The following is a 12,624-nucleotide window of genomic DNA, read 5'->3' as shown; positions in this document are numbered from 1 at the left end:
TGTTTCTTCTTCCCTTGTGCATTAGCAACTAGGATGATTTCTGCTGCAGCAACACTATTGCTCAAGTCCTCCATTTCTCTGATGTTCATAAATAAGTGCTATTTTGGATCTGCAGTCTATTTATACCAAACCAAGGAGTGCAATTTGAGAGGGTAAAAACGTAAAGCTACGTGAATGCTCTACTGGTGGTGGGAGTGCCCTACACCATCACTCTGACCCATAATTATGATCTTACAAGCGGTTTTTAAACAGAGCATGATTACATCTGTGCTTGAAAAATGCATTTATTTAAACAACGGAGATCAGAAACAAGATCCTGATGCCAGGGGAATTCAACAGAGTTCCACTTGCAGCCAGATGAAGGTCTGATCATCATTGCTGATAACCTAATCTCTGGTGATGCTACAACTTATTTCCCGTGAGGTACAAAGGAGAGATGACTCATTGATGTGGGCTCCATAACATTATAAATGTGCGCGCATTTAGTTGTACGTTTCTGCCAAACGCTGTTATGGGACTATTGATTAGTAGTCCATTTGTGCACTTTTCAACATCTTAGTCTTGTTCGTTTACAGTTATGAAAAGCATTCAATTTATAAAACAAAAAACATACTAATATCTTTAGAGATTTAGTTTTATTTATTTCAATAAGCATTTGGGTATATTTTCAATCTCTGTACAAATAATACACATAAATCCTAAACACTCTATTATAGATTTTATCAGGACACATTAGTGCTCTAATGTCCTAAGTCAGCATTATTATCATCATCACCAACATCCTCATTAATACAGAATGGTAAATCCTTACCACATAAAGCACAGTGCATAGGCATTTCTAATCATCACTAATGGCTTTGTACTTCTGCGCCATGACGTATAATAAATGCATTATTGCAGTGGGGTGGGTAACCTGTTAAACTCCAACACTCCAGGTATGAGCTCATGGAACGTTTTATTTTTATTTTTTTTAGGGAGGAATAAACATTTTATTATCTGGTTATGTTTCATAAGGCAATTCACCAAGTGTTTGTTCAGCAAAGCAACAGTGTTCAATAAAATACCTGTATTAACCAGATACTTCAAAAAAAGCTATGCATACAGAATCTATCATTTAAAATATAGGTGCACATGAGGGTATTTTGCACAATTATTAATATTCTAAGGCCTTCAATATTTGAGTAACAATTTGCATTTGTTACCCGTAACACCACACAGACTACAAGGGTACAATGAGAAAGGTGTGTATGTATACCACGATGGGTGCTTGCTACTGGTTCATCATTTTGAGGTCTTTAAAAGCAAATACGACGTCACAGCAACAGTTACAGTGGCGGCGACAGGCATCCACTTGATCCATTTACCCTGCGAGAACAAACATGACACAGTAATGACATCATCTGTCAGCATGACTTAATAAGTCCACGTTAACAATCAGGGATGCACGAGGCGAGACGAGGTCGAAAGCCATAAGCACAGACACCACACAGAGGTAAGAGGAGGACATGGACGACAGGAAATGAACAGAGAGCGGTACGCTGGTAAACTACAACCTACAAACTGAGTTTTTTCGTTAGGTAACCCTGGTTAGTGTGCGTCTTAAAATACAATGCCGACCTGTAGTAGTAGGGAAACGAATGATGGCGTTTCATAGCTTAAGCAGAGAAACTGTTTAGCGTTCATGCATAAATCTAAAGGCAATGGATGCTTAAGCTGAGGAATGAGATTGAGCACTGTGTACCTTTCTACCACAATGGGCCCAAGCACCAATACAGCAAAGCCAGGACAAGGCCGATGGCTACGGCTAGGATGGGCTGCAATAAAGACAGCTAAAAGAGGGAAGGGAGGAATATTACAGAGAACATTATCTGGGATGGTGAATGAGTGCTTTGTGTGGGCTATCATCAGACTTGAAAAGTTCATAATCATCACGACTATTTGAGGTTAAGTGTGTAGCGCAAATTGACTACCTGTCCTGCTCACACGTGGGGTGGCATGGACGGCTTATATTTACACATCTGTCTGAATATCTACACAATCTGACAAAATCTAAACATTGCATTGTTCATCATTGTCTTACAACTTTGAGTTCAAGGGCAAAATCAATGCAATCTGTGCACTCTCCTCTTGAACTGTCCCTATTGTCAGTGCCCCTGTTGTTTAGCGTTAGCATTAAGTGGACACTCACATGGTTTTCTTTGTCCTGCTGTAGCCTGAGGCGCTCTTGGCTGTGCTGTAGCTCCAGACTGATTGAACGTTTCTCCTCCTCTGCATTCTCATGCTTCTCCCTCAGGCCCGACAGCTCTGCCTGGATGTCCTCGTACTGAGAGAGAAAAAGAGAGAGAGTCAAAACCTTTCAAAAAGACACCAAACCCAGTCAGTAACACACACACACACACACACACACACACACTTCTGTGTCTAGGGGCAACTTCCTTTTTTTAGGTGCAACGCTCTTTTGTGACGTGACTGTTAATGAGTGTCGGCTCTACTTTCCCGCTCTCTTTCTCAAGCACTATGGGAATAACCTCTTTCTGCAGTTCCTTGATCCTGCTGTTGCTTTGCTCCAGCTGGCTATTGAACTGGCCGGTGTCTTTTTGGTGTTCCTCTTGCAGGGCTCTCAGACGTTTCTCTAAGTCTGTCTGCGTCTTCTCCAGGGTCGTGACTGTGCTGCTTAGGCTTGCGTTTTGTTTTTTGAAGCTGTGAAGAGTCAGATGCAGGTTTAGTTTGAGATGACATCATCACAGCATATCTTTGCCATGACAGCATCTCTTTTATTTAACCTCCTAAGACCTGGATGTCCACATACATGGACATCAATTTTGTTGTTGTTGTTTGCATCATAATATTTAATTCTGGGACCTGTTGTACACAAACATGGAAAATTACAGTGCTTCATGTTCAATGAAAAATATTTAGTTATTATATTTATTGGTTCTTTCTAACCCCAAAATAGCTGGTAGAAATCTGAAAAAAGACAAACCAAATCTCAGGTCTTAGGAGGTTAAACGGAACTGAGTTTAAATGAGTTTAAATACTTTCACCTACCAGTTTAATGTGCAAAATCAAATATTAAGTCATTCCTAGTTAAATGAACAACATAAAAAAATTGCCCTCATGATGGTTCAAACCTGAATTTTGTTATTATTTTCATTGGAACACAATAGGAAACTTTTGAAGGATGTTTGACCACAAGACACACAGGAACCCCATTTTTTGGGGGATTAATGACTTTCAGCTGTTTTTAAGCTATTTTTTGGCGATTTTTTTTGACAGTGATCAGGGTTCCCACACCTTAGTCAACTTCAAATTCTAGGACGTATTAAGGACTTTCCAGGTCCAATACCCTCAAATTCAAGGACTAAATGTGGGACACATTTCAAGTAAGAGCAAGGTTACATTGTGTTACCTTTTAAGATACATTGTTACATTTCCCTTTCGAGGGAACTCGTGCTGCGTCACTGCGGTGACGCTTTGGGGACAACTCCAAGGGTAAGTGCGTCTGAATGTGTATATCAAATTCAACCAATGGTGAGGCTTAACGACAAAGACAGGGTGATGTGGGAGCCAGGAAGTATATCGCTATCTGAAATATTGCCAAAGACGGCATTACAGGGACACAGGAAGTATGGCAAGGGAGACGATTTTTTCCCAGAAAATAGATTTAAGCCCTTTAATGACCTGTATCTATGTATGTATATTTTCAAAAACTTCCCAGGACCTTGAATCCCCCCCCAGATTCACAAACTTTCAAGGATTTCAAGGACCCATGGGAACCTTGAGTGATTGAGGAGAGGACAGGAGAGAGGGGTACGGGATCGGCAAATTACCACGAGCCGGGAATCGAACTCGGGTCGCCGAAAGTGCGAAAGCACCACATGTCGGTGCGCTGCCCACTACACCATCGGCTCAGACGACTTTCAGCGTTTTTTGTACATTATATAACTTTTGTAGTCCATTGCATAACATTGGCTTAGCGCAGGGTTCCCAGACTGGTTCCTGGTGGTTTGCGAGAAAATTGCAGGGGGGTCACAAGTAGATGAAAAATTAATCATTTTAAAGGGGACATATCATGAAAATCATGACGTTTCCATCTTTAAGTGCTATAATTGGGTCCCCAGTGCTTTAATAACCTAGAAAATGTGAAACAGATCAACCCAGTAACTTCGTTTTGGTAACCTATTCTCTGCAAGCATGTGAAAAAATAGGTCATTGAAATTTGGCTCCCATTGTGATGTCAGATGGGGATAATACCAGCCCTTAATCTGCACCATCCAACCATGGCACTGCCATTTAGTGCAGAGATCAGCTCATTTGCATGTTAAAGGACACACCCAAAAATGGCTCACACCTACAAAGTGGAAATTTTAACATGCTATAATAAATTATCTATATGATATTTTGAGCTAGAACTTCAAATATGTACTCCGGGGACACTAAATATTTATTTTACATCTTTAAAAAAGTCTTGTGAAATGTCCCCTTTAAGATAAAAAAGTTCCAATAAAACAAAAATTACCAGATGAAGGTAATAATAATAACAACACTATTTATGTATTGTTTGACTGACAAAAAAGTCTGAAAACCCCTAGCTTAGGGGGGTAAACGGTATTTTGTTACACAAAGCCTTCGTAAGAAGATTAACTTCCTGTATAGACTGACTTTGAGTGACCAGCAGTAGCATAGAGATGTGATCTCATTAATTTCAATAGAAGCCCGGCGACCTCCGGCACCACGAGGGACAGCGACCGTTGGTGACAGGAAGTGGCCATCTCCAGGAAGTGGGCGTGTCCAACACGACAAAGAAAAGTTAAACAGTTAAATAGTACTTATTGTAGGATTGTTCATCCACTCAACTCTTCTGCATCTGTATTTCATTCCTTATAACTGTGCGGAAATATACAGTTGTATATGTATATAACAATGTATTTCAATGTATTTAAATGTTTCACACTTTTGTGGATGAGCTCACCAAGAAAAATTCCACTAAATAAATCTTTGGCAATAAATAGTTATTCAGAAGTCTAAATTTTCAATCTGGTGGTGCATGAACAGAGGTGGAAAGTAACGAATTACATTTACTCACGTTACTGTAATTGAGTAGTTTTTTAGTGTATTTTTACTTTTTTGAGTAGTTTTTAAAATCTGTACTTTTACTTTTACTTAAGTATGTTTTATTTAAAGTATTGTACTTCGCTACATATTAAATCATATCCGTTACTGAGTAAAAAAAGATTTTAAAAAGCAAGGTGATAAAGACGCGCAACGGATGTAAATGGGCGGGGCCCGGGGGAACGCGCAAAAAGAACCATGGAGACGGACGAGACAGGCGCGCGCTAATGCAGACCCGCCTCAGTTCAAATCTTATGAAAGAAACCCCTGGTCATATTTAAGCGACCACTTTCCACTGACGCGAAGCGAGTGTTTAATTTCTATAAAAGGTAGGATTCATGCTCTTAAGTCAAAATTGCACGACGCGTTTTTAATACCATGCGCATTATCTTCCGAAGTCTATCAGCTTCGCGTCAAGTCACACACAACTTCAAAACATCCTCGAGATTGCGCTGTTCATTACACATTAGAGAGAGAGAGAGAGAGAGAGAGAGAGAGAGAGAGAGAGAGAGAGGAATAAAGGTCATCAGGTCCCCAGGTCAGGGAAGTAAGAAGATAATAAACGTGTCAAATGTATATATAGACATGGCACTCATCTCATTATATGCTCATTTAAACTATATATAGTTTAATAAAATAATGTATGTTACCAGCAATACATCAATTACAACCTTACTATAGTGATTGTATTTACAAGCAGTGCTGGGCAAGCTACTTGGAAAATGTAGTGAGCTAAGCTACCAGTTACTTCACATTAAATGAAGCTTCACTACACTGAAGCTACCCCCCTGGGAAATGTAGCAAGCTAAGCTACATCAATAGTAGCTTGCTACATCCAAGCTACTTTTTTATTTTTAACCAGTTTTTATTATGTAATTATTTATTCAGTTTCAATTTATCATTTTGGTAATTATAGGCAATACAAGCATAATGTAGGCCTAGGTACTTCACATTTTGGGGCTGTTTGCTGGACTTATCCTACTCCCAGAATAAAATGCATGTTTGAGCTGTCTTTATTCAAAAACACCTGGCCCTGACATATCTTAACACAAGGGTCTCCAACGTGGGCCCGCAGGCAGCAGGTAGCCTGCACAGAGTCTGTGAGGTGCCCGCCAAAGCACATTCTATTAATAGTTTCAATTGTAATATTTATTACATGTTTTTATATTAGCTTGGCTTGGTGACATAACCCAGTCAGAGGTAGAGCACGAGTCTTCACAGAATGCGAGTGGTAATGTTTTGTATGAATGAAGGCTGCACAACTCGAAAATACGGAACAAACAACGTCCTGTGTCGATTCAAATGACGCGCTTATTCTCAAATTCAGGACGACTTCAGAAATGTTTGGAAAATTGTAGCTTGTGTGGAAGCTACCTCACTACTTGGTCAAAAAAAGAGTATAGCTACTGAAAAGCTATTTGATTTAGAAAGCAGCTAAGCTACCGCCAAGCTACTGAAAAATGTAGTTAAACTACTAGCTTCGCTACTTGTAGTGAAGCTACTGCCCGGCACTGTTTACAAGCTAGCTGCTGACCACCTTCAAAAGTGCATAACTCACATGTAAAAATCATTAAACAATTCCATAAATGTTTCTTACTTTATAAAAGCTTTTCATGTTATTGCACTTTAATTGTAAAGATGTTCCTACAATTAAAAACAACTAGTTTGAGATGTATATTCCCTTGTCGTTTTTGAACTATACTAGAATCCTCCACCTCTCCCCGCTGTAAAAAAAAGTAACTTTTACTGTGAGTAAAGTTAAAATGACTTATTTTACTTTTACTTGAGTAGATTTTTAGACAAGTAACTTTACTTTTACTTAAGTAAAATATTATTAAAGTAACTTTACTTTTACTTGAGTACAATATTTTATTACTTTTTCCACCTCTGTGCATGAAAAATGACACACTTCACCTTCAATATATCTGCTTTAGTGAAATATAAACCTATCAAGCTCTTTCTCCAATTGCTGCTGTTTCTTCAGTAGCTGCTCTTTCTCCGAGCGCAGGCTGCTGTTCTCATTCTGCAGGCTTATCTTCTCTTTCTGCTGTTTTTCAGCCAGCTGATCTCTCTCTGATCTCAGGGACGCACAGTCTCTCCGCAGGCTCTCACAGTCCTTCTGCAGACCCTCCAACTCACTGGCTGATATATACAGCACATAACATAACTCACAACACTACTGAGTTACATAACAGTGAACGTGATGTAAGAAAAGTGAATCATGTATGTCAAGTTACTGCTGTGGCTGTTTTATGGACCCGGGGCTTGACTTGTAACCTGCACTACCACAAACCCATTATGCTTCTCATTCATACTCATTAGGTCAAGAATAGGGGTCATATTGACGCCATATGGCTGAATTTGGTAAGGTGGCATAACAGATAACAAGTACAAAACTAACTTCATACTAACCACACTTTCATTAGTGTAGCATTGGTAAAGTCACAGCCCTAAACCATGATTTGCTTTTTGCTAGTCAGTTGCACGTGGTATTGAGGAGAGTGACATCACCATCCTTGAGAGCATCTGACTGGACAAAAATATGATGAGACATCAAGTTTGTGTGTCATAAAAGATCTACTAAAGGTTACAGGACATCAACTTCAATAAGTATAAGTAAGATCTATGCCTAAACATTGCAGGCCTATCAGCAGTAAGTTGGGGCTGTAGGTACCTTGTTGTTTGGCAGCTTTGTCTCTCTGCTGGTTTAGCTGCTGGTGAGTGGCCTGTACACTGTCAAGTTCCCATTCATACTTGTTGGCGGCCAACTGCCATTTCTCCAGCTCGGAGGTGAGCGTTGCAAGGTTCCCCTTCAGCGCGCCGACCTCGTGCTTTTGCTCGGCTGCCATTTTCTCCATAGTCCGGCGCAACACCTGCACTTCCTCCTGAGCTGCGTGCAATTCCTGTCGCATGCCGAATACCTCACTCTCCTTCTGATCCCTGAGGTTCTCCATTTCTTCCTGCATCTTCTGGAGCTGAGCTGGATGCCCATGCACACACACACAAAGACCATTGGTCATTATAAAATGTTTGCAAAGTACGCACACGCTAAATATGAGACACACCCTCCATCACTTACTCTGTAAGACCTTCATCTGTTTTGCTGACTCCTCTGCTTGGTGCTTGTTCGCTCTCTTCTCCTCTTCTAAGAAACCTGTAATGCACACCATTAGCCAACAGGGGGCATGGTGAGCACAACATCTATTTAAAAACATTTCATTTTAATTTACATGTATGCATTTGCAGATGCTTTATCCAAAGCAACATACAGTGCATGACAAAGTATACATTTTTATAAGTCTGTGTGTTCCTTGGGTTCGAACCCATGACCTTTTGTGTCGTTATAAAGTCTCCTCTACCACTGTGCTATACAGGAGCACAACATACCCTTAATAGTGCACTATTTGAGGGGACAGGCATATTGTATTGATGTCTGAAATTAATAATAAATGAATGATGTTATTCAAATGGACTATATTAGTAAACTAATGTAGAGAATAGGTAAATAAAAGTATTAAAGGATTAGTCCATTTAAAAAAAAACAGATAATTTACTCACCACCATGTCATCCAAAATGTTGATGTCTTTCTTTGCTCAATCGAGAAGAAATTATGTTTTTGTTCGGATTTTTATGGACTTTAATGGACACCAACACATAACAGTTTTAATGCAGTTTAAAATTGCAGTTTCAAGGGACTCTAAACGATCCCAAAAAAGGCATAAGGGTCTTATCTAGCGAAACGATTGTCATTTTTGACAAGAAAACTAAAATATATGCACTTTTAAACCACAACTCAATCGTCAATCTCTGGTCCTGGGACGCGCCAGCGCAACCTCACGTAATTGCGTAATGCAGTGAAAAGGTCACGTTACATATATGAAACGCACATTTGTGACGACATACAACAACGTCGGAACGATCCTCTTTCTTCAAACTTGTAAACACTGGGGCGTAGTTTCGCATACATCCTTTGTGACCTCTTGACGTGATGACGTATTGCGCGAGGTCGCGCTGGCGCGTCATATGACTGGAAATATACAATAAGTTATTGTTTAAAAGTGCATATTTTTTATTTTTCTTGTCAAAAATGACAATCGTTTCGCTAGATAAGACCCTTATGTCTCGTTTGAGATCGTTTAGAGTCCTTTGAAACTGCAATTTTAAACTTCACTAAAACTGTTACGGGCCATTAAAGTGAGAAAAATCCTGGAATGTTTTCCTCAAAAAACATAATTTCTTTTCGACTGAACAAAAAAAGACATCAAAATTTTGGATGACACGGTGGTGAGTAAATTATCTGGATTTTTTTAAGAAAATAGACTAATCCTTTAATATTATAGGAGGAATTTTCCACGAAATAGATGTAAACATTGCCAAAGTGGAGGTCTGGTAGAAATCTGGCGGTTTTAGTGACTATAACATTCGGAACTGGGCCAAAAACTTGAAGTTTGTGTTCATCTCTTAATATTTTTCTGTTGAGAGGTGATTTAAATCACGTGACTGAAAACTATCAACAGCAGGGCTATTTCGGACACAGCCATAGTGCATTATGGGAATTAAACCTATGACCTCAGCATTGCTAGTGCCATGCATTTAAATGGCTTAAATTTTAAAGTACACGCAGGTTTAATCCAAGTATCCAATCTATCAATTAAAATATATATAAATATGTGTCAAGTAAAGGTGAGAGTGCTACATTTTACAATATCTTAGTTCCATCTGACCTAAATGAAATCAAATTGCGAATCATCTATATGGGCTTTACCTTGGAGCTCGACACACTTGTGTTTGCTCGTGTTGGCCTGCTCATGAGCCTCCTGCAGTTCCTGGTTCAGCCGCTGGATGATCTTCTCTGACTCACTGGCCTCTACAGTGCTCCTGCTCAGCTCATCTGGAAATAAAAGATGACACATTCACCACTGATGACATCCAATGATGAGAACCATTACATGCATAATTAGACACCATTATGAGGCTGTGCTATCAGAGAATCACTCTTTCATCAACAGTTAATAGGCGATCAGTGTCCCCATCTCTGCATCAGCATCAGTAGCATTTCAACTTCCCGACTGCAAAGTTCAAACCCCGTCTCCAAAGGTTAATTAAATACGAATAATTTCCCTTGAGGTAAGAAAATGGGCTTATTCCATGAATTAATAACCCGACTCAGAATAGATCTATCCTAAAAACATGTCATCATCATTATAGCTTTAACCAGGCAGGATCCTCAGCTCCAAAAAGAACGGCCAGGCATTTATACAGCTGTCATATTATTAAATGACTTCAAGTGCTAATTTTATCCAATACCATTTCAGTCTACAGTCAGATAAATAGACTGATTGCACTAATGGTAGATTCATTCAAACACTCTTGTACATTTAACTTGGAGGCAAATGTGCTACTTTTCTTCTAAATATGGGTTGCTGAAATCTGGGGCATTTTATCAAGTGTGACCTCATCTTATAAACTCAAGGATGTGCACCATAAATGGCCATATTAAGCACAATCAGTAATGTATTTCCACTGAACCTTGAATGTCATGCCATGGATGACTAAGCTGAAAAACAGCCACCCAAAATGTTGAAGCCAAACATACACAAGCATCTAAGGATGAAGGCATTAAGGTTTCATGAGGTCTTGATGTGGGAACACTCTTCGTGCCATGCTGCATCAAAACGCAGTCTCTCAACAGAGCACAGGGACACACAGAAATGCTATGGCCTCATTTATAAGTGAATGTGTGTGAGTGAGAAAAAGTGAAAAAGAGAAACAGAGTGACAAAGAGGAAGACAGATAAGCAGACAGGAAAATGGACAATATAGCTAATGGAGGCAAGAACGTGTTGAAAGTGTTAGCAAGGGCTCAATGATATTACAAAATTTCAACGAACAATGAATAATGACAAAACTCTGCCGTGCATGATTCAATTTAGCAAAATTATATTTGTTACGAGTTTATTTTACTGCACTACAACAGCTTATGAGCAGCAACATACAGTCAAGTTTAGTTAGGTTAGTCACAAATAATTTTACTGACAGGACACAGCTATCAATTCAAACTTTATTGAAATAATTTGGTTAAAAAAATACAATGACCACATTTTAATGTAAACGTCTATTTGCACAATAAATCAGTTCAAACCTTTGACAAACAACTACATAAACTCCTTTAAACAAAAGTAGTGTGTTTTTACCTTTGATCAGAGACACTTTATTAAGTGGATCTTCCAGTTTCTGGTCCTCCATAATTTTCCCCCACTGTGACAGTCGATAAAATAAATAGTTCTGCAAAATACCACTTATATTTACTTGATTTTATTAGATTGACATTGATACTGAGCAAAAGATGCAGGTGATGTTAATTCTGAGCTAGCTTAGCTTGCTAATTAATGTTAGCTAATCACCATATCGAGATTAAAGTTACATTGATTAACAAGAAGTTGCCTGTCATATTTTTCCGTTTGAAACGTCAAATTTTTTGGTCACAAAGACATAACGTAATACCAGTTATGTAATATATCGTAACTCCACTGTATTGGTTATTAAGAAGACCTTATCGTCTTTACCTCAGTCTTAGCATTGAAAACAAATGATGTTACCTGAAGACTCGTGATATCACTTCAGTCGGTGCTGAAACAGATTCTGCTTAACGATTGATTCGCTCCGGTGATGAGAACTGGAATAATCCATTCTGAAGCGGAGGGAGATCAGCAACCGCTATAAAGGTAAAATCTGAACGTTTAGTTAAGAGAACAATACAGAAAACTGTTCCGATGTAAAACAATAATTTAATCGTAACGTGCTAATTAACATTGGACTGGAATATCCGTTGTTATTTTGAAAATATATACTAATGCGTTGTCATGTAACACCCCCGCTGGTTATGGTCTGAAGGTCTCGGTTTGCTCACATGGGCATGCGAGAGTCCTGAGGCATAAAAAGAGGCTGCAGCTGCGTATCTCAATACACTCGGGCCCATTGTTTTATTTGTTAGTGCGCCTGTTATGTAAAAACAGTTAACAATAGTGTTAATTTGTGTTTGTACCAATGCCAACCAAAGCACTGTCATTTTCATCAATTATAATATTAGTTGAATGTCAAGATGACAGTAATTACATCAGTAATCAACAATGCTCAAAAGTTTGTGAAGGTTATTTATTAGATGCCATTGACAGGAAAATGCTTAATAGCCTAAACAAAACAAGATTATGTTTTGTATGAATACAATACCCAGTTGTCCAAAGTCCAACATTTATGCATTAATTTACATGTAAGCATGTTGTAGGTTTATAAGAGTCTGGGCAGTATTGTGGTTCGCTTAATTTATCTGAGCAAATCTTTGTGGATTGTATATTTTGCTAATATCACATCAGACATCACATACAGCCATTCGTTAACTTTTTAAAGGGGACATTTCACAAGACGTTTTTAAAGGGGCCATGGCATGAAAATCTGACTTTTTCCATGTTTAAGTGCTATGATTGGGTCCCCAGTGCTTTTATCAACCTAGAA

General features: G+C 38.8%; 1 protein-coding gene across 3 annotated transcripts; it reads right to left on the bottom strand.

Moving 5' to 3' along the window:
- Positions 1–616: 616 nt before the first annotated feature.
- On the bottom strand, positions 617–11,977 carry slmapb (sarcolemma associated protein b). 3 transcript variants are annotated; one of them, XM_055187479.2, is made up of 10 exons: positions 11,712–11,977; positions 11,307–11,370; positions 9,879–10,004; positions 8,192–8,266; positions 7,787–8,092; positions 7,059–7,254; positions 2,529–2,700; positions 2,189–2,323; positions 1,742–1,829; positions 617–1,365 (listed from the first exon to the last, which is right to left on the bottom strand). In XM_055187479.2, the coding sequence occupies exons 2-9, from the start codon at positions 11,356–11,358 to the stop codon at positions 1,746–1,748; spliced, it is 1,146 nt and encodes a 381-aa protein (XP_055043454.2). In that variant the 5' UTR covers positions 11,359–11,370; positions 11,712–11,977; the 3' UTR covers positions 617–1,365; positions 1,742–1,745. The 3 variants fall into 3 exon arrangements, with proteins under 3 accessions (XP_055043454.2, XP_055043453.2, XP_055043451.2); XM_055187478.2 differs by having other exon boundaries at positions 11,307–11,397; positions 11,712–11,975; XM_055187476.2 differs by lacking the exon at positions 1,742–1,829 and having other exon boundaries at positions 11,307–11,397; positions 11,712–11,974.
- Between the last annotated feature and the right edge of the window lie 647 nt (positions 11,978–12,624).

This window comes from Misgurnus anguillicaudatus, chromosome 13 (genome assembly GCF_027580225.2).
Source record: "Misgurnus anguillicaudatus chromosome 13, ASM2758022v2, whole genome shotgun sequence".
NCBI classification, from domain to species: Eukaryota; Metazoa; Chordata; class Actinopteri; order Cypriniformes; family Cobitidae; genus Misgurnus; species Misgurnus anguillicaudatus.
This window is presented reverse-complemented; position numbering and strand designations above follow the sequence as displayed.